The following is a 21,437-nucleotide window of genomic DNA, read 5'->3' as shown; positions in this document are numbered from 1 at the left end:
CTCAGTTGGTTAAGCGACTGACTTTGGCTCAGGCCATACATGATCCTGTGGTTCATGAGTTCAAGCCCCACATCAGGTTCTGTGCTGACAGCTCGAGCCTGGAGCATGCTTCGGATTTTATGTCTCTGTCTCTCTCTGCCCCTCCCCCACTCATGCTCTGTCTCTCCCTCTCTGTCTCTCTCTCAAAAATAAACATTTAAAAAATTATTAAAAAATACAAAAATGGATGTTACATAATGATAAAGGGGTCAATCCAACAAGAGGATGTAACATTTGTAAATATTTATGCACTCAACATAGGAGCGCAGAAATGCATAAGACAAATAATTAACAGACCTAAAGAAAGAAACAGAGAGCAATACAACAATAGTAGGGGGTTTTAATACCCTAATTGCATCAATGGGTAGATCATCCAGACAGAAAGTATTTAAGAGAACATCAGCCTTGAATGACCTATTAAACCAATAGGCCTAACAGATACATACAGAACATTCCATCCAAAAGCAACAGAATATACATTCTTCTCAATTGTACATGGAACATTTTCCAGGATAGATCACATGTTAGGTTACAAAAAAAGTGATAATAAATATTAGAGGACTGACATTGTATCAAGCATCTTTTCCAACCACAATGATCTGAAACTGGAAATTAATTCCATCAAGAAAACTGGAAAATTCACAAATATGTAGAAATCAAACACCATGCTACTGAACTACCAATGTGTCAAAGAAGAAATCAAAAGAGAAACTCAAAAATACCTTGACACAATCGAAAATAAAACTATAACAAAAATTTGTGGGATGCAGCAAAAGCAGTTTTGAGACAGCCATTCATAGCAATATGCCTCCCTCAAGAAAGAAGAAAAGCCTCAAATAAACAACCTAACTTTATGCCTCAAGGAACTAGAAAAAAAGAACAAATGAAGCTCAAAGTTAGTAGAAGGAAGGGAATAACAAAGATTAGAGCAGAAATAAGTGCAATAGAGACTAAAAATACAACAAAGAAGATCAATGAAACTAAGAGCTGGTTCTCTGAAAAGATTTAAAACAGTATGGCATTGGCATAAAAATGAACATGTAGATCAACGGAACAGACTAGAGAGCCCAGAAATAAATCCACGCATATTTGATCAATTAATTTACAACAAAGGAGTCAAGAATGTGCCATGGGGAAAGTCTTCTCAATAATGAGCACTGGGAAAACTGGAAAGCTACATGCAAAAGAATGAAACTTGACCACAAAAATTAACTCAAAATGGATTAAAGACTTGAACATTAGACCTGAAGCCATAAAACTCCTGGAAGAAAGCATAGGTGGTAATAAGCTCCTTAACATAGGTCTTGGCAATGTTTTTGTGAATCTGACACCAAAAGCAAAAGTAAGTGGGACAACATCATACTAAAAAAGCTTCTGCACAGCAAAATGAAAAAGCAACCATCTAAATGGAAGAAAATATTTGCAAATCAGATATCTAGTAAGGGCCTAATATCCAAAATATATAAAGAACCCATACAACTCAACAGCCTCCCGCACCAAAAAAAAAATTTTTAAGGGCAGAAGACCTAAATAGACACTTTTCCAAAGAAGACATACCAATAGCCACTGGGTATGTGAAAAGATGCTCAACAACATTAATTATCATGAAAGTGCAACTCAAATCAAAATGTGGTATCATTTCACACCTGTCAGAATGGCTACTATTAAAAAGACAAGAGGGGCGCCTGGCTGGCTCAGTCAGTAGACCATGTGACTCTTGATTTCAGGGTTGTAAGTTCAAGCCCCACATTGTAGAGATTACTTAAAAATAAAATCTTTAAAAGTTAAAATTAAAAATCAAAAAAATAAAAAGATAAGAAACAAATGTTTGCAAGGATGTGGAGAAAAGGGAACTCTTAAGGACTGTTGGTGAGAATGTACATTGGTGTGGCCACTATGGAAAACAGTATGGAAGTTCCTCAAAAATTAAAAATAGAACTACCAAATGATCCAACAATTCCACTTCTGGGTATTTATCCAAAGAAAACAAAACAAAAACACTAGCTCAAAAAGTTGTATGTACCACCATGTTCACTGCAGCTTTATTTATATTAGCCAAGATATGGAAACAAACTAAGTGTCCACATATGGATGGATAAAGAAATTATGATATATACAATGGAATACTATTTAGCCATTTAAAAAAAAAGAGTGAAATCTTGCCATCTGCTACAACATGGATGGACCTCAGGGGCATTATGCTAAGTGTCAATGACACCTTTTAACTTACACCACATAGAAAATTTAGATCAATGACCTAAATATAAGTGCTAAAACCATAAAATCCCTAGAATAAAACTTAGGGGTAAATTTTCATGATATTGGATTTGGCAAAGGATTCTTAGATATGACATTAAAACAGGAACAATGAAAGAAAAAAGAGATAAACTGAACTTTATCAAAATTAATTTTTGTGCAAAGGACATTATCAAGAAACTAAGACACATTTGGTTGGGTTTGAATGAGTCTAATACCAAGAACATATATAATTATTTACAAAAACTTAACAAAAATACAAACAACCTAATTTTAAAAATGGGCAATAGACTTGAATAGGCATTTTCTATAAAGATATAGAAATGGCCAACAAGTGCATGAGAAAATGCTCAGTATCATTAGTCACTAGGGAAATACAAACCAAAAGCACAATGAGATATCATGTCACACCAACTAGGATGGCAATCGTTATTTTAAATTTATTTAAATTCAAATTAGTTAACATACAATGTAGTATTGGTTTCAGGAGTAAAAGCCAGTGATTCATCACTTACATACAACACCCAGTGCTCATCCCAACAAGTTAGGATGGCAATTTTTAACAAAAAATGAATATTGGTGAGGATGTGGAGAAATTAGAACCTTTGTGTATTACCAGTGGAAATATACAATGGCTGCTATGGAAAACAGTACGGCAGCTCCTCAAAAAGATAAACGTAGCATTGCCAAACAACCCAGCAATTCCATGTCTAGGTATGTACCCCAAAAAACTGAGAACATGGACTCAGATACCTGTATACTAAAGTTCACTGGAGCATTGTTCACAATAGCAAAAAGGTAGAAGCAACCCAAGTGTCCATCAACAGATGAATGGATAAACAAGCTGTGGTATATACATACAATGGAATATTATTCAGTCTTAAGAAAAAATGAAATTCTGACGCATGCTACAATATAAATGAACCTTGAAGACATTATACTAAGTGAAATAAGTCAGACACAAAAGGACAAATGTTGTATGATTCCACTTACATGAAATATCTAGAATAGGCAAATTCACAGAAACAAAAAGTAGATTAGAGGTTACCAGGGGCTAAAAGAGGGGGAAGTGGAGAATTATTGCTTAATTTGCACAGAGTTTCTGTTTGAGGTGATGAAAAATTTTTGGAAATATAGTGGTAATGGTTGCACAATACTGTGAATATATTTATTGGCACTGGATTATACACTTAAAAACAGTTAAAATGACTAATTTTATGTTATACATAAAATTAAGAGAAAAAAGTTATTAAATATATGTACAGAAATCAGAATCCTACCGAAATCCTTAAACAAAACGGGTGTAAGTGTAATTACCAGTAAGTACATTCCATTATAATTTTTTTTTAACATTTTTTCACTTTTGAGAGAGCATGGGCAGGGGAGGCCAGAGAGAGAGGGAGACACAGAATCCAAAGCAGGCTCCAGGCTCTGAGCTGTCAGCACAGGGCCAGACATGGGGCTCAAACCCACAAACTGCAAGATCATGACCTGAAGTCAGATGCTTAACCAACTGAGTCACCCAGGTGCCCCAAGTACATTCCATTATAAATTATTTGGCCATATATAGAAATCAATTTACTTGCAAGTGGCTTAGATTATAGAAAATTAGTCTTGTCTATATAGAAAAGTTCATTTCAGGCATTATAAAATAACTGGAATTATTAGCTTATTACAAAAATTCGCTGGTTAATGAAAAATTCAACTTTTCTTTTAATCTCAAGACCTATTTGTTATTGATTTATTCTGAACCCTGAAACAAACTTCTTTCTATATACTAGGATTAATCCCATTTGAAAACGGGATACTTTAACATATATGGGCAGACTATAGACTTTTTTTTATCACCAGATACAAGTTTCATAAAAACAATTGTTTTATTTTTACTTGCATATCCATAATGCTTACCATACAATATGAGCTCAATAAATTTAGCAAATAAAACCAAACGAGTCAAAATCAGCATGAAAGCAACATTAAAGAAACTTTTTTGAAATCATATTCCTGTTACACTTTTTTTTAGTTTGTTTGTTTTCAGAGAGAGCAAGCATGCAGAGTAGGGGCAGAGAGAGGGGGAGAGAAAGAATCCCAAGCAGGCTCCGCGCACAAAGCACAAAGCAGGGCTCGATCTCACAAACTGTGAGATCACGACCTGAGCTGAAATCAAGAGTCAGATGCTTAACCGACTGAGCCACCCAGGTGCCCATTACACTTTTAAAGTATCTATTTTAAAAATAATATCTAAGTAATTTAGAGTCCATAAAACCAAAACTTCAAATTACTTTTCACCTATGTATACTCCTATCCCCAACTCCAATGGGAAGTTCCCAGAATTTATGGTACCAGAAATTAAGTTACCAGACTTCATGAGGAATTTCTTTACTGATTTGTGTTTGTCTGCCTCCAAGATAGCCCAGCCTGGAAAGGACAATCAACAAGTAGTCACCTTCATGGCCAGAGAGCTGGACTACTCAAGGTAGTGCCGAAGTGCTCCGAGTTCACTAGCTCACGTAGTAATAACATGGGTATCATTTGCATTGTTTTCTTTTGCCTTTACTGCTTTGTTTGTGGGTTTTGTACATCAAAGGGTTAATTATGAAATAAAGTTGAATATGAAAGGCAAACTTTATTTGGTAACTACTAAAGCAAACTGTGCACTGTTAGTATCAGCAATAATGAACTTGTGACTTTCAGAACTCAACCTAAGATATCTTTTTTGAAAGCATAAGGGATTTGGGAGGAACAAATTATCCACTTTCAGTGGAGGAAGTCTGTAACTGTATTATCCTGAATCAGGCCATCGATAGCCTCAGAGGTGACCCTGGCTGGCTCTGAAGATGAGTCTCTCAGACCTCAGACTCCAGCTGCTGCACTATGAAATCCATCACTGTGTTTGTGCAGAGGCTCTGCTTCTCCCAGGCTGCCCCCCCGTCAAGGACCGAGCACGGCACGCATACTAAGCCAGGCCCCTTCCTGGGGGAGGAGGAATTCCTGTGACCCGCAACTTTCACTCAAGAACTTCCTGAGGCCTGGGTGAACTTTCCTTAGAACTGCACTGCAGTGTAAGACACTTTCACCCCAAATTCCTTCCTCCCTTACCTCTCTCCTTCACTTGGGAGTCAGACTTGCCTTACAGTCTCAAGACTCTCCTTGACTCCTTCCCCATTTTCTCTCACAAGCACTGCTAATACATTTCTTGTATACCCAACCCCACCTTGGCATCTGCTTCTCCCTTGCATTGCACACTTTTTAAAAAACTAGCCATGTAAGGGGTGCCTGGGTGGCTCAGTCGGTTGAGTGCCTGACTCTTGATTTTGTTCAGGTCATGATCTCATGGTTTGTGAGTTTGGGCCCCACAAGAGGCTCTGTGTTGTCAGTGTGTGGAGCCTGCTTAGGCTTCTCTGTCTCCTCTCTCTCTGCCCCTCCCCTGCTTGTGCACACGTGCTCTCTCTCTCACCCTCACTCTCAAAAATAAACCTAAAAAAAAAAATCTAGCCATTTAAAATGAGTTATTTCTAAAATATAGTATTTGCTTACCTATGTGCTAAAATGGAATACACTGAACATGGCAATTCCAATGCCTTTTGAAGTTGAAGATCTCAGCTAACACCCAACAAGCTCATTAGTAGTATATTCTTGAGGGGATGGGCTCAGAACCACATGCAATTCAACAAAAGGTCCTGAGCACCTGCTTGCTATATGTGAGAAATATGCTAAGCATTATAGGGAATATAAAGGTGAGTAGGACCCTATTCTTACCTTCAAGGAACTCCCAGTATAGAGAAAGAGAAGCCACAGATAAAACTTTGAAGGACAGACTATCATTAAGTACTAAAACTGACATATAAAGCACTAAGTAAATTAAGAGATACATTCTACTTAGGGGATGGGGTTGCAGTAGAAAGCCTTTGTGGAGAAAATGGTATTTGAAATGTACTTTGAAAGACATTGTCAGAGCCTTCATTCCTGAGAGCAGTCCAACAAAGACACTTTCCATGCTTGCCATACTTGGCTCCTCCCCTCCCCCAAAGTGTAAATCCCTCCCATCATAATTCTCTCACATCCTCTCATTCCCAGAGAACTGGAGGTTTCTTAGTTCTCCTCCTAACGTGCTCCTCCCCCAGTATTTCCTCTTTCATCCCACTACCACTTAGACCCTTAAGCCAGAAACACAGGAATCAGTTTTTACTCCTCTCTTACTACTCTGTCATTCAATCATCAATTTACTTTTACATCTAAAAATCTATTCACTTTTCTGTATGCCCACAGCTATTGCCCTAGTCAAAACCACCATTATCCCACCCTAACTGGCCTTCCCCACTGCTCACAAGATCTGGCCCCACGCTTCAGACTCCCAGCTACTCAGAATTTCTAAAATGCTCAGCTCCTCACGGACTCCAAGCCACCATAAATCTTTGAACATACTTCCTCCTCATCCTCACCTGGTTAACTCCCACTGCTACTTAAAACATCACTCCTGTCACTCCCGAACAGAAGCACACAGGACAGTCTCCAAGCTACCTAATGCCACCAAGACATTTCTCTGCCCATTCCTCTATGGTCTATACTGGTTTTCCATTAACTAGTGCCTATAAAAGTCTTACTTTTTTATGCAGCAGAACCATTTTTTCAAATGTAATCCTATGCAGAGCCCTGATATGTAAAAGGGTCGAGCTTCTCAGCTTAAAGCAAAAGGTTTCGAAGCTTCATTCAGCCTCCTCTATCCTAAGGTACTTCTTCCCTAAAATCTAAGGTGCAAGACAATGAAAACACTACTGTACTATATTATACTGCCTACTCAAAGGAAGCAATACAGTACAGTACAAAGAGTGGTCTTTGAAGCCAGACAGATTCAGGTTCAAATCCTGATTCTATTCCTTATTAGTTATAAGATCTTGAGGAGTCTGCCCTAAGGACCCATTTCCTCTGCTGTAAAACTCAGCCATAGAAACAGATGACCACTCTCACTACTTTCATTTAACAGTTAATGGAGGACCTAGTCAGTAAAATAAGGCAAGAAAAATAAATATCGGACTATCTGTAGTAGCACATGACATAATAATGTAGAAAATTCTGTGGAATCTGCAACTACCAGCAAAATCAAAGGATACAAGTTCAATATATAAAAAGCAGATTTATGTTTGCATATTTGTGATAATTAGAAAATAAAATTCTAAAACAATTTACAATAAAATTAAAAAACAAAGTATTTAGGGTTAAACTCAACCAAAGACATGTAAGGCTTTTACACTGAAAACTACAAAGTGTTGCTGACAGAAATTAATAAGTCTAAATAAATGGAGAGATACACCATGTTCACGGGTCCAAAGATTTAATATTGTTAAGATACAAATTCTCCCTAGTGATCTATGGATTCAATGCAATCACAATCAAAATCTCAGCAAGATTTTTTGGTAGAAATTGACAGCTGTTTCAAAATTTATAGTGAAATCCAAATCTAGAAATGCTAAAACAAGATTTTAAAAGAAAAACAAAAATTGGAGGACTTATACTACCTAACTTCAAGACTCAGTATAAATCTGCAGTAACCAATAGTGTGGTACTGGTGTAAAGATAAACAGATCAGTGGGACAGAATGGAGATGTCTGTATATATATTTACATAAATATATATAATACTTAATTTTCATAAAAACATCACAGTCAACAGGGAAAGAGAAATCTCAACATATAATTTTTTTTATGTTTATTTTTGAGGGAGAGACAAAGCACGAGTGGGGAAGAGCAGAGAGAGAGTGGGAGACACAGAATCTGAAGCAGGCTCCAGGCTCCAAGCTGTCAGCACAGAGCCTGACGCAGGTATTGAATTCATGAATCACGAGATCATGACCTGAGCCAAAATTGGACACTCAACCGTCTGAGCCACCCAGACACCTATATTTCAACATATACTTCTGAAATAACTAGATATCAGCATAAAACATGAATCTCAATTCCCACTTTATATTATACACAATAATTAATCTGAAATGGACCACAGATTATGTAAAAACTTTTCTATAAAGTTTTTAGAACACAGCATTAGGAGAGTATCTTCATGGCTTGGTGGCAGGCAAGAGGTTCTTAGATACAGAGAGCAATAACCTTAAAAAAAAAAAAAAACTAATAAATTTGACTCCATCAATATCAAAAACTCTGTTCATCAAAAAACACCATTAGGAGAATGAATAGACAAGCCACAGGCTGGAAGAAAATATTCATAAAACATTTTTCTGATAAAGAGCAGTTACTCATGATATATAAAGAACTCTTACAATGCAATACTAAAAAGAACGCAATATTTAAAATGGGCAACAGATTTATGCAGACACTGCCCAAAGAAAGATACAAAATGGCCAATAAGAACATGAGAAAGTGTTCAATATCACTAGTCACCGGGATAATGCAAATTGAAACCACAGTGAGATACCACTACAAACTCACCACAGTGACTAAAATTAAAGACTAATAACAACAAATACTGGCAAAGATGTGGCACAACTGGAACTCTCATACATTGTTGCGGGAATATTAAAGGTACAACCAACTTGAGAAAAGGTCTGGCAGTTTCTTATAAGACTAAACACTCTATGAGCCATTTCTCTTAATATTTACACAAGAGAAATGAAAACATAGGCCTACAAAAAGACTTGTATAATAAGAACATTCATGGAAGCTTTATGTATAATAGCCCCAAACTGGAAACCTCCTAGGTATCCAGCCACTTGACAAACAAACTCTGACATAGTCCTATGATGGAAAAAAGAACTGAATTCCTAAGAAACACAACCTCAAAGCCTTAAAAAAATTATATACTATATGACTCTATTCATATGATGTTTTAGAATAGGTAAGATTAATAATCTATGGTAGGATGATAAAAGATCAGAACAATGGTTACAGGGATTGACTGAGAAGGCACAGGAGGTAAATTTCAGGAGTGATAGTGATGTTCGTTATCTTGGTAGAGGTTTGAGTTGTATTTGTTTGTCAAAACTCATTAAATGGTACAATTAACATTTGTGTATTCCACTGCACATAAATTTTACCTAAAAACCAAAAAGAACTGTAAACAAATACTGAACTCTAGTTAATGACATGCATGTTGCAATGTTTGGAGGTAAAATGTACTGATGTCTGCCACTTACTTTGAAATGCATCAAAACATAAGATGGATTGGTGGATGGAGGGAGGCAGGGATGGATAGGCATGCGATAAAACAAACATAGTAAATGTAAATTACAGAATCTAGGTGATGGGTACACAGGTGTTTTAATGAATAATTCTTTCAACTTTTTTGCATATTTGAAACTTCCCGTAATAAAACACTGGGAAAAAAAAAAAACTTAATCACAAGACAAAAACACTCTAAAATGAAGTGCAACGTTTTTTCCTATTCTACCCCAAGCTGTGATACAAAATACATTATGGGGAACAGGGAGTAGTTGCCACTTTTATTATTTGGTTGAAGCATCCTCACTGCTGTGATTTATGGATCTCACTGCCATGGCTGGATTACAGTCTTCCTTTCCACTATGACATGTGCCATAATCCTTGAGGACTTCGTCATCACCCATATATGTAATACACCAATCCATCATTCAATACACTAACTCCAGAGTTCCCAATTGTCTTATTTCTTTCATTTCTGGAATCTTAAAACCCTAAATTCTTATGGTGATCTCCAATCATAATCCCCTGTCTGCTCTCGCTACCCTCCTCCTCCAACTCATCAAAGATTTCTAATCCATGGAGCCTTCGTCTATCCCCCCATAACCCATCTTACAGCTTTACTTTCTATCACCTGAAATATTGCTATCCTCTTAGTCTCTACTGCAGCCACCTGCAATCAACTCTCCTTCTGTGTCCATTCACCTGAACCGATGAGTGCTGCTGGAGGAAATCTCACAACCACCAGACCAATGAATGTGCCTCCAAATTTATGGTCTTCACACTCTGCACTGCTCAGCAAGTTCTTTCTGATTCACTGGTTGGCTCCTTCTCCACGCTCCAAAACAGCAATTTCAAAACTTCACCATGCTTCTTAAACTCCTTACTCATTTCTCTTTCCTCGCTCTATGTAAAGAATCTTGCTATTCATTTCGTTAAGAAAACAGAGGATACCTAACGTGAACTCCCTGCTGCCCAACCTACAAACCCTTATTTGTCTCTTTCCCTCCCATCTCAGGAAAAAAGATGCCATCAAAGATGCCCTGCTAGAGGTAGCATAGCATAGTATTTAAAACTGCAGACTCTCTAACCAAATTATTCTTTCTAAACCTCAGTTTTCTCTCTTGTAAAATGGAGGCAATAAGAGTAATCCAATGAGAATTAGAAAACACATGTGAGTACTTAAAAGAGTACCTGGCAAACAGTTCAAGACAAATCCCATTACTTGTGTTCCTGGGCTACTCATCTCCTCATTGTTCAGTATCTTCACCCGCACTCTCTACCAGCTCCTGCCCCAAAGACTCCTAACATATACAAGTTTCCATCACCTTCAAATAAAAAACCTCCCCAAGCTTGAATCCCCTTCTTGCCACAGCAGTATCTCTTTTCATTTCCAAGCTTCTGAAAAAAAAAAAAAAAAAACCATAGTGGGGGCGCCTGGGTGGCGCAGTCGGTTAAGCGTCCGACTTCAGCCAGGTCACGATCTCGCGGTCCGTGAGTTCGAGCCCCGCGTCCGGCTCTGGGCTGATGGCTCAGAGCCTGGAGCCTGTTTCCGATTCTGTGTCTCCCTCTCTCTCTGCCCCTCCCCCGTTCATGCTCTGTATCTCTCTGTCCCAAAAATAAATAAACGTTGAAATATTATCTTAAAAAAAAAAAAAACCATAGTAATCTGGAGAGTGGCGGGGCGGGGCAGAAGTCATCTGTCCTTGCTACCTTGCTATTGTCTTTCCATGTTCTTCCGTCATCTAGCCACACTGAAACCGCTCAGACGGAAGTGACCCCTTAGCTGTCAAATCTAACATTTTCAAGCACCTTACCTCACTTATCCGTAGTCTGACGCACTTAACGACTCTTCTTGCAGCTCCTTACTTTCTCGGCTTCTCAGACACTAGGGTCTCATACTTTTTACCTGACTCCTTCCTTCTTTTTATATTTCCCCTTCAAATTCTAATAGTTTACTTCCTATGCCCTAGTTATAAAGTTCAGAGCAGAGTTTCAGCATTAAATAATGATATCTACAAAGTTGCAGATATCAGTTAATCAGTATAAACGCCAACAAAACATACCAACACGATTTTGTGCATTTAGAAAAGAAGTATTTCCCGGATAAGTGGAAAACTGTGTGGATGGCTTCTGGAAGACCTTCACTCTAAGCAGCTTTATAGTGAAACATTTAATTAATTAATTTAAGATTTTAGATTTAAGGTTTTGTTTTTAAGTAATCTCTACAACCTACATGGGGCTTGAACTCACAACCCTGAGATTAAGGTAGCATAATACTCACTGAGCCAGCCAGGAGCCCCGTGAAACATTTAATTTAGAAGTCTGGACCTCCTTTCTTCAGCTTGCTGTATCTACATTCACTGAGTAGACCCTGTATTGATCACTGGGACCCAGTTTGTTCCAGGCTCTGGGTTATACTTCCTATCTCAACCGACACCTGGAATGAATAATGCCAGGTACAAGACGTACAATAAATATGAAGAGGGGGATCAAGATCTGATGTCTCTTGACCTGACCAAAGATCCAACAGAGAAATAATTTTCGCAGAAGCCTCAGGTCCAGAAGAGAAAAACAAAACCACAAGGCCCAGGACTGAGGAGTCTCTACTCCAACTCCTTCTTTCTTTGATTTTTTTAAACATAGGGGTTTTTTTGTTTGTTTGTTTTGTTTTAAAGTGTTTATTTTGAGAGAGAGAGAGAGAGAGAGGGATAGTGAGCAGGGGATGGGCAGAGAGACGGGGACAAGCAGGCTTCACATTGTCAGCACAGAGCGTGATGTGGGGTTCGATCCCATGAACTGTGAGATCATGACCTGAGCCGAAGCCAAAAGTCTGACACTGAACCGACTGAGCCCCCCAGGCGCCCCTCCAACTTCGTCCTTCTTCATCCCCTCGAATCACTCCTTCCCCTGCTCTTCTCCCACACACTACTGCCCACTCCTCTCCCTCCCCAACCAGGTCTAATGACAGCCCTATTTCAGTCTTACCTCTGATTTTCAGTAGGTGGCTTTATCTACTTTTAACACCTTCACTGATGTACAACTGACATTCAACAAATTGCACATATCTGAGTTGTAAATCTGCTAAATTTTAATGTATGTATATATCCGTGAAATTATCAGCACAATCAACAAATGAACATAAAAGCCTCCCCCTAAAACCACCACTCACTTGCTCCTTGTTGTTGTAGATAAGTTTGCAATTTCTAGAATTTTATGTAATAGAATTATACAGTATATACTCTTTTTTTGACCTGGTTTCTTTCATTCAGCTGAACTATTTTTGAGATTCAATCATATTGTCATGTGTATCAATAATTCATTCCTTTTTATTACCCAGTAGTATTCCAATGTATGGCTATTTCACAATTTGTTTATTCTTTCACCTGTTAATGGACATTTGGATTGTTTCCTCTTTTTTTGCTGAAGAGAACTGTCATGAACAGAATCCTTGTATAAGTCTTTGTATGGATAAAGACTTCATCTATTCTTTTTTTTTTTAACGTTTATTCTTTGAGAGAGAGACGTTTATTCATTCTTTGAGAGAGAGAGAGAGCACGAGCAGGGGAGGGGCAGAGAGAGGGAGACACAAAATCTGAAGCAGGTTCCAGGCTCTGAGCTGTCAGCACAGAGCCTGATGTGGGTCTTGAACTCACAAACCACGTGATCATGACCTGAGCTGAAGTCAGACGCTCAACCAACTGAGCCACCCAGGCGCCTCCGAGGCTTCATTTATTCTTAAGGCTTTACCTCCACCCCTAGAAGTTCCAAATTTGCGGTGGCAGATACCACTGACAACTGCCAGCTTGACAAGTCCACCTGGATAAGCCGAAAGAACTTTTAAATCAACGTGTCTAAAACTCATCTCTTTATGCCACTCTCTCCATCACAACGGCTTCTTCTCCTCCATTCTCTGTTCTGACAAAAAGCACACAAACCAGAACTTAGGGACTCTTCCTGCTCTCTTACCACTTGCCCTACTCACTGAGGGAGTGACTGGGTCCTGTCAATTCTACCTTTAAACATCTCTCAAAATCCATCCCTAAGTTTCCAACCGAGTTCAAATGCATCCTTAATTCAAATGCATAGTATCTATTGACTGGACTATTGAACTAGCCTTCTAACTTTTCTCCTTACCTCAGGTCTCATTCTTCTCCAATCCATTTTCTATTCTCTGGCCAAAGTGAATTTTCTAAAATTCCAATCTGATGTTACTCCCCTATTCCTCAATGACTTTCATCCCCTCAAGATAGAATTCAAACTCCTTAGCTTAACATTTAAAAAACTTCTCTCGAAACCAGTTTCCTATCCAAACTCATCCTCTGCCACTTCCCACTGTGCTCTGACTTAGTCGTTTCTGGATGATGTCATACCTTTTTATTCTTAGTGCCGAGGGCAATGCTTGGTCTGTAGTAAGCATGATATATTTGTGCAATAGACAAGATAGGACTTAGACTGAGAGAGGTAGTGGGACACTCTGGGCATATTCAGGAAAAGTAGTAGTCCAGTCTGGCTGAAGCATAAAGAATATGAAAGACCATGGTGGGCAATCCAGCCAGGAAAGCAGGATGAAGCCAGATCACTGATCACCATCAATTCTCTGTAATGACCGTGCACCGCATCCTGTGCCCTCAAAAGATATCGTTAGTTCTGAGCAAGAGTGCAACGTATTCTGACGTGTACTAGAACTTCTGAAATTTGAAAAATAGACACGGAAAAGGTGAGGCGCAGTAAACTAGTTAAGGTGCTATCACAGTAGTCTAGGAAAGAGGACTCAAGGGGCGCCTGGGTGGCTCAGTCGGTTTAAGCGTCCGACTTCAGCTCAGGTCACGATCTCGCGGTCCGCGAGTTCGAGCCCCGCGTCGGGCTCTGGGCTGATGGCTCGGAGCCTGGAGCCTGTTTCCGATTCTGTGTCTCCCTCTCTCTCTGCCCCTCCCTCGTTCATGCTCTCTCTGTCTCAAAAATAAATAAACGTTAAAAAAAAAAAAAAAAAGAAAAGGAAAGAAGACTCAAGAGTAGGAGGGAACAGATTAGAAGAATGTGTCAAAGGGAATAAACCTACAGGCCATGCTGGGTTTGGGCAGTAATGTAAGAGAGAGAAGTCCGAGACGACTCCAAAGTTTTTAACCAAATAAACAACAATAAAGCCGTCAAGAGGAATTTTTTTAATGGTCAGTGAAGGAGGAGACAGATGATGTAGTTTGGGTATTCCACCACCCATTCATTCAAGCAATGGAAGTTCCTAGTAGGTGTCAGGCACCGTATGCATGAAGGATAAAATGAGGGTAAAATATCATTCCTGTTCTCAAGGACCATCTAATCTAGTTGTGGGATGGGGCAGACAAGTGAATAGGAACTTACAATTCATTATTAAGTGCTAGGCTTCAGTGCTAAAAGAAAATGAAGACTATCCAACTCAGCCCTGAGGATCTGAGAAAACACCTGAGGTCAAGTGAGTCCAGAAGGAGGAGTAGTGTTAGGCCAGGCACAGGGCAGTCCAGGGGAAGAGAATAACATGACAACAGAGCCTCAGGTAAAAGAGCTCAAGTTGGGCACATCTGCAATAGTGCATTAAGTCTAAAGGAAGAGTTCAAGATAAGGAGAGCAGGCAGGTGCAAATGCAGGTTCTGAGCTCCCAAGAGTACATCCAGATATGAAATTGTATTCTCAACCTCATCTTAGGTGGAGCAGAATCATCACCAGTGGCTATCTTAAATAAGAGTTAGAAGAACCTATCGGCTAGATTGTGTATGTTCCCACCTCCTCCCATCACTTGTGTCCTGCAAGGGGATCTCTGCATATGGTTAAGGCTGTTTTTGCAAATAAGCAAAGAGGACTGAGGGGACCTTGGCAAATGGGAGATGCATGTCCAGTCTAAAGAAGGAAGCCATTTACTCAGCTCCAGCAGTTTGTCTTGCCCAATGGGGAAAGGCCCTCCTATTCTTCAAGAAAAGCTGAAAATTCGGATTTGAACATCTCCCACTTTTAAATAGTGGCAACTAATTACATTAAAAGTAAAACAACAGGGTGCCGGCCAAACAAAATGCTTCTGTAGACAGATTTCAGCAAGGGGCACCAGGGTGGCAGAGTCAGACCTGGTCGGCCAACTCTTGGAACGCTCTTTCCACTACTTCACAGTACCCTCACAACTGACAGAGTATCTTGATGGTTCCCTGGAACAGGAGTTGTTTGCTCTTAAGCAAAACAGCCCCAAACTGATGGTGTTTTGAGTTCTTCTGTATGTTCGCAACAATTTTTTGGTCTCCTCCCCACTCCACTCCCACCTCTGCCAGGACCGGGCTTCGGACACGACTGAGACCTCCTACTCCCCTATTATAAGCTAAGACGCCAAGCTTGCAGGTAAAGCAAAAGTAAAAAGAGAGCCCTGATGGAGTTTCTAATGAATAAGGTATGTAAGCAAGATGGCATCTCTTTGGTTTTCTTAGAAAACAGTATCACGGAGACGTTTGATGTCACTTAAGGGAAAAAGTCAGTAACTTACACCTGAAAAAAATGAGCAAATTCTGCTAACACACTAAATAGTTTCCACTGTAAGTCTCCAAGGAGGGGGAGGAGGGCAAAAGGGAAAGTAAAAGTTGCTGGCCTTTGGGAAACATCAGGCACCTTTTAAGACACAGTTTTTTCCAAAGTACACATGTTCAGAACAAAAGGTACATCATAATCTCAACTTTCAGTAGGAGCTAAAATATATTTTAATAACATAAAACGTTCTTTGAGCAACAAATTGGACTTCAGAAACACTCGGAGACTAAAGCAATCTCCACAGAAAAGGTAAAAGGGAAACAAAATATACGGATTGTTTTTTATCTTCAAACACAGTTTCTAGTGTTGTAATGTATTTACTAACTCACAATGTTGCTTTAGAAGCTTTTAAAATGTAGCAACATTTCCTAATACTACTAAAACATTTAAAAGCAAAGATCATGGAGCATACAACTTTAGATAACAAGGTGGCAAACCTGAAGACACAGAGAAAGGTTAAAAATTCCAATCAACAGCCCGAAAGATAGTACCAAGACTCTAAACAACAACAACAAAAGTGGCATGTGCATCCGCCCCTGTGAATCGGAGGAGTGGGGGAATTCAGGGGAATGAAGAGCGATTACAGAGGGCGAGCAAAGCAGGCCGTGTTCCCGCTGGCAAGCGAGCTCTGCAATTACTTAGAGCAAGCATTATGGCTAGAGCATTCTTGAGCCCACTAAAACCAGCATACTGGACACCTAAAACCGGAGGCTGACAGCAGCTCCAGGGTAAGACCGAGAAGGCGGAAAAGTGGCCTGCTGTGACCTCCACTGAAAACTGAGCCTCCTCCAACTCTCGTCTCGGAATCGGAGACAGGACATTAACCTCTCGGGAGGCTGTTTTATTCGGACAAACTCTGCCTGGCTTGCCGCGGCCTTCCCACACACCGGGTGAATGTCAACACGGAGCCAGCGAGTGTGGGGGAACCTCTCAGCGTGCGCGGTCCTTTCTGGGAGGCGGCGAGACCGGGAAGAAAGACGGCCTTGCGCGCGCCCCGCCTCCCCAGCCCTTCCACAGCCCCGGCCCCGCGCCCTAGCGGGGGCTGCAAGCCTGGAAGCGGGGGTCCCGCGCGCTCCTCACCTTTTTCAGCGCCGGCACCAGCAGCCCCCGCCACTTGGGTGCGTTCTCCTCGCTGAAAAACTCGTACGGCAGCTGCTGCGCCTGCATGGTGCCCCCGGGGCGCCTCTGGGCGGGGAGAGGGGCGGCGGCGGCGGCCGGGCCGGGGAGCCGCGAGAGGGCGAGCTCGCAGCACCGAACAGGGCCGCGGCCCCACCGGACGGCCCGGCCCCCTCGGGGCGCCGCGCGGCCGGGCTAGCCCTGGAGAGGGGGCTGAGGGGCGAGGCTCGCGCCCGGCCACCCACCCGACACGGGCACCAGCCGCGGAGAGCGAACGCAGCCCGGAGGCGGCGGCGGCGGCATCCCGCACCACCGCCCCGGGGCCGGCCCCCCCCCCACCCCTTCCCGGCCCGCCGGCGCCGCCCCGGGCTGCCCTCCGCCGCGGCCGCCGCCCGCCGGGGCTACGCTCCCGGGCCCGGCCTGGCCCCGCGGCGGAGCCGGCAGCTGGGGGAGGGCGTGCGGAGGGACGCTCCGGCCGCGGAGCCCGCTCCGCGCAGCGGCGACCCCGAAACGCGAGCGGCCCGAGGCGGAGCGGGGCCGGGGGGTAGCGGGGGAGGGGAAAGGCCCGAGGTCGTCGCTGGAGGATCTGGCTGCCCGGAGGTGCCGCCGCGGCCGCCGCCGACGCCGGTGTAGCGCTCGAGCTTCCTACTAGCGAACTGAACCTGCTGGCTACTGAGCATGCGCTGCCGAGCAGGGCCGGTTCGCTCCGGGTTTTCCTGCTCCCCAGCGAAGGAGGAGGGAAGCGCGAGCGAGGAAGGGCGCCCCGGAGGACTGCAGGGGAGGAGCGAAAGGGCCCCAAGAAGTCGAACCCGGGCCTTCCGGGTGGGGTGCGAGCTACGGGGAAGCGGTCCCCATTGTGTGGTTGGGCCGCGAGGAATCCCACCTCTCTTTTGGCGTCTCTGGGCCTGTAGTTTCGGAAAGGGGCGTGTATGTGTGTACTTTGTTCCTGAACACGAAGATAAGAACTGCCCAGAGCATGCAACGTATAGTAAACAGACTGGACAAAAGATAGGTGCCTTTCTAACGAAACCTACTGCTCAATATTTGTCCGGTAATAGAAACGATTGCAGTGTTTCCGATTAGTCTTTCCACATCACCAAGAATAAAATGCGTACCTGCAGTATAGATTTTGTGTGTGCGTTTCAAATTCAGTATGTTCATCTCTCAAGCCCACTTAACTTTGAACTCCAATAACCACTTACCTCAGTGGAAATTGAGACCTCTCTTGCAGCTCCCAGATCCCTGAGCACCTTACTTATGTCCCTCTCAGGGCATTTAGTTTATCTGTTTTGTAATCTCTCCAGGCTCTTTCAAATAGATAGCAAACTCCTGGAAGGCAGATCTTTTTCACTAAGGGCTCTACACAGAATAGACACTTAATGAATGTTTGAGGAGTGCTAAATGAGCATTATCTACAAGTTGTTCATCTCTGTGGTACGGTGCAGCTGGCCCTCATGGTTTACCATTAAGCACTTTTTGGGCATAATCTCATTTAATAGTCATAGAATCCTATTGTTTTCATTTAACAGATGAGGAGACAGCTTAGAGAATTAGCCTTGGTTGAAGCTGATATTGTTCAGCTATTTCAGAGAACAATAACCAGGATCACGTGGATGAAAAATGTTTAAGCAGTGGTTCTTAATCTCTACAAGATCTCTTTACAAATCTCATAATAAAAGTCCTAGGTCCTTCCCTTTTAAAATGTACACACATGGTTTACATTTTAATATCCTTCACACTTTCAAAGTATTTAGAATGGCATTTTGAAAATCATACATACACCCTCTGGGTAAGATGAGATAGAGGAACCATAGCTTTGAGTGGAGTTAGGGTAGGAGAAGGGGGTCTCAGAGGAAAGGGACTCTCAAGTCAGCCATCTTCAAATATCTGATATCAAAGGATTAATATAGAAAAAATCGTATGATATGTAGGGGTGGCTGGGTGGCTCAGTCAGTTAAGCATCTGACTAGTGATCTAGGCTCAGGTCATGATCTCACAGTTGGTGAGACCCACAAAGCCTGCATTTGGCTGTTTACATTCTCAACCTTTTCTTACCATTCTCAACCTTGTCTCACCACACTCCAGGCACACTGGCCTTCTGTCTATTCCTAGAAAACAGCAACCTCTTTCCTGCGCAGGTGCTTTGCTCTTCCCTCAGCCTGAAACTCACTCTGCTCCTAACTGTTCACTTGGCTGGTTAGAAACGTCACCACCTCCAAGAGGCCTTCCCTGATCACGCTAAATTCCCACCTATATGTTGTTACCATAAACCTTGGTTAGTCCCTTGCTAGCATCATCACGGCCACTAGAATATACTGCAAGAGATCAACCTACTTCATCGTTACATCCCCAGGACCTACAGTACTTGGTACACAATAGATGCTCAAGACAAGCTAACCACAGTTGTCCCAGGAAGCGGGGCTGTGCGGATAAAAACGGTACATTCATTCACTTGGGACGTCGGGGTTAACAGGCTGGACTTGTTGACCTCCGAGATCCCTGACAACTTGGGAGCCTCTGATTTGACTGCAGAGGTAAACAAGCCCTAAGAAACAGGGATTACAGCCCGTCATGGGCATGCTTAGCAGCCGGGACAGGTTTTCACTAGTTTGGACATTTGGGCCGCAAACTGAGACCAAGCAGCTGGAGGAAAATTGCAGTGGAGAGGCTGGACGCTTTTCAGCTGAGAGACCTGGGCTCGGCACCGCTAAGGTCGGGGAGCAATCGAGCCCCTCTGTGCCATTTGGTTGTATCTCTTGGCACAAAACACCTATGGGCGTGCAGCCATTATAGACAACCGTGGCGGACTCAAAAACGCGCTAGTGGAGACGTGAAAACTCCCGGGGCCCTCAGCGTTAACTGCCGACAGTGGCTGGCGGCGGCGCAGGCGCAAAAGCTCCCTTCGCGCCCCTCCTCGGCGCTAACAAGCCTAGTGCCAGAGCGGACGTGACGCACGGGGGCGCGTCCAGACGAACCAGCCGAGGCCCGAGTGGGACGCGTCCAGGCGTGCTAGCCGAGTTCCGAGAGTGTCGCGACGGGATCAGGGCAGCGGGGCAGGGGGCGGGGAGGGTGTCGGGTCCAGCGGCGCGCCCCCTGCAGGTGGCAGTGCTCTTTGCCCTGCTCCGCCTCCGGACGCAGCCACAGGGTTCCCTTCCTCGCTGTGTCCACAATTGTCTTCCCGAAGCAAATTTCAGGTCCGGTTACTCTCCTGTTCAGGAGCCTTCACTGCCCTCCCAGGATAAAGTCCGAAGTCCTTAGCTCTGTATTCAGGACCTTGCACAATCAGGCTATTCCTTATCTTTCCAGCTCTATCTCACTTAAAGTGAACGACTGTTGCCTCCTATTAACCCATCCTTTTCTCTGTTTCCTGCCTATGCTGCTCCGTCCGCCTGGCGTGTCCATAACCGTTTTTCTTTTCAGTCCCTCCTGTCACAGCTTCACCCCATCTCCCATATAGGCACTCACCAAGGAACTCTTTTCCACGCTGTTGTTTCAGCGCAAATGCCACCTTTTCTCTGAAGTCTTTCCTAGCCCCCATTCAGGACTCTCCCCCCCCCCCCAAACTTTAGAACCCACTAGGCATAAGAAACAGCAGTTTCAGGAGCATATCCTCCCTTTATGCTTCAACTCACCCTTTCTTCCCAGCCCTTACTTTCAATTCCACTTCTCCAAATAGTATGTCCTTAGAAAATACAGCAGAGAAAATAGTGGCCGATAAAACTCCTGGATACCCACCTTTTATCACGTTTAGTTACAACTTGGATTTCCTCCGTTTCCATCTCTCTCTCTCCCTCTCCCTCTCTCTCTCTTGCAAAGATGGTGGGGAGCAAGGTAGGTACAATTAGAAGAAATGGTCGAAAGGTCTCTAAGATCTATGGGACTGTTCCTGGCACTTGTTTTTGAAAGATTTCCACAGAGTCGAGTTGTTTTACAAAAATCTCTTTACAGTTGGTTCAAGTTATAGTGGCCCCTCAAACCGATTGCATCCCAGTCCCATGCAACTTCAATCAAATTCCCAACAGAGTTTGCCATGAAACTTGATTAACTGATTCTAAAATGTGTATGGAATAACAAACAAAACAAAACAAAACAAACCCTAGTTCTTCTATCAAACAAAAGGTAAGAAAACATACCAGGTATGAAGACTTATTACACAGCTAGAGTAATTAAAACTATGTGGTGTCAGCACAGGAACAGACAACAAACCAATGGATCAATAAAGGGCCAAATATATATAGAAACTTGATTTATGACACAGCAACCATTGCAGATGATTGGGGAAGGGATATTACTGTTCTTCAATAAATGAAATAT

At 42.5% G+C, this 21,437-nt stretch overlaps 1 protein-coding gene across 3 annotated transcripts in view; it reads right to left on the bottom strand.

The window, feature by feature from the left end:
* Nucleotides 1-17,262, bottom strand: part of SOS1 (SOS Ras/Rac guanine nucleotide exchange factor 1) — a 150,309-nt gene extending 133,047 nt beyond the window's left edge. For 2 of the 3 annotated variants that reach the window (XM_043604113.1, XM_043604115.1), the window contains exon 1: nt 17,088-17,262. In XM_043604113.1, coding sequence (XP_043460048.1) covers nt 17,088-17,174 — 87 coding nt within the window. In that variant the 5' untranslated portion in view covers nt 17,175-17,262. The remainder of the gene's footprint in view (nt 1-17,087) is intronic. The other variant, XM_043604114.1, reaches the window with a different exon arrangement.
* Nucleotides 17,263-21,437: the final 4,175 nt, after the last annotated feature.

The sequence above is a fragment of the Prionailurus bengalensis genome, chromosome A3 (assembly GCF_016509475.1).
Source record: "Prionailurus bengalensis isolate Pbe53 chromosome A3, Fcat_Pben_1.1_paternal_pri, whole genome shotgun sequence".
Lineage (NCBI taxonomy): Eukaryota > Metazoa > Chordata > Mammalia > Carnivora > Felidae > Prionailurus > Prionailurus bengalensis.
Note: the sequence above shows the minus strand (reverse complement) of the source record. Positions and strands in the feature narration are given on the sequence as shown.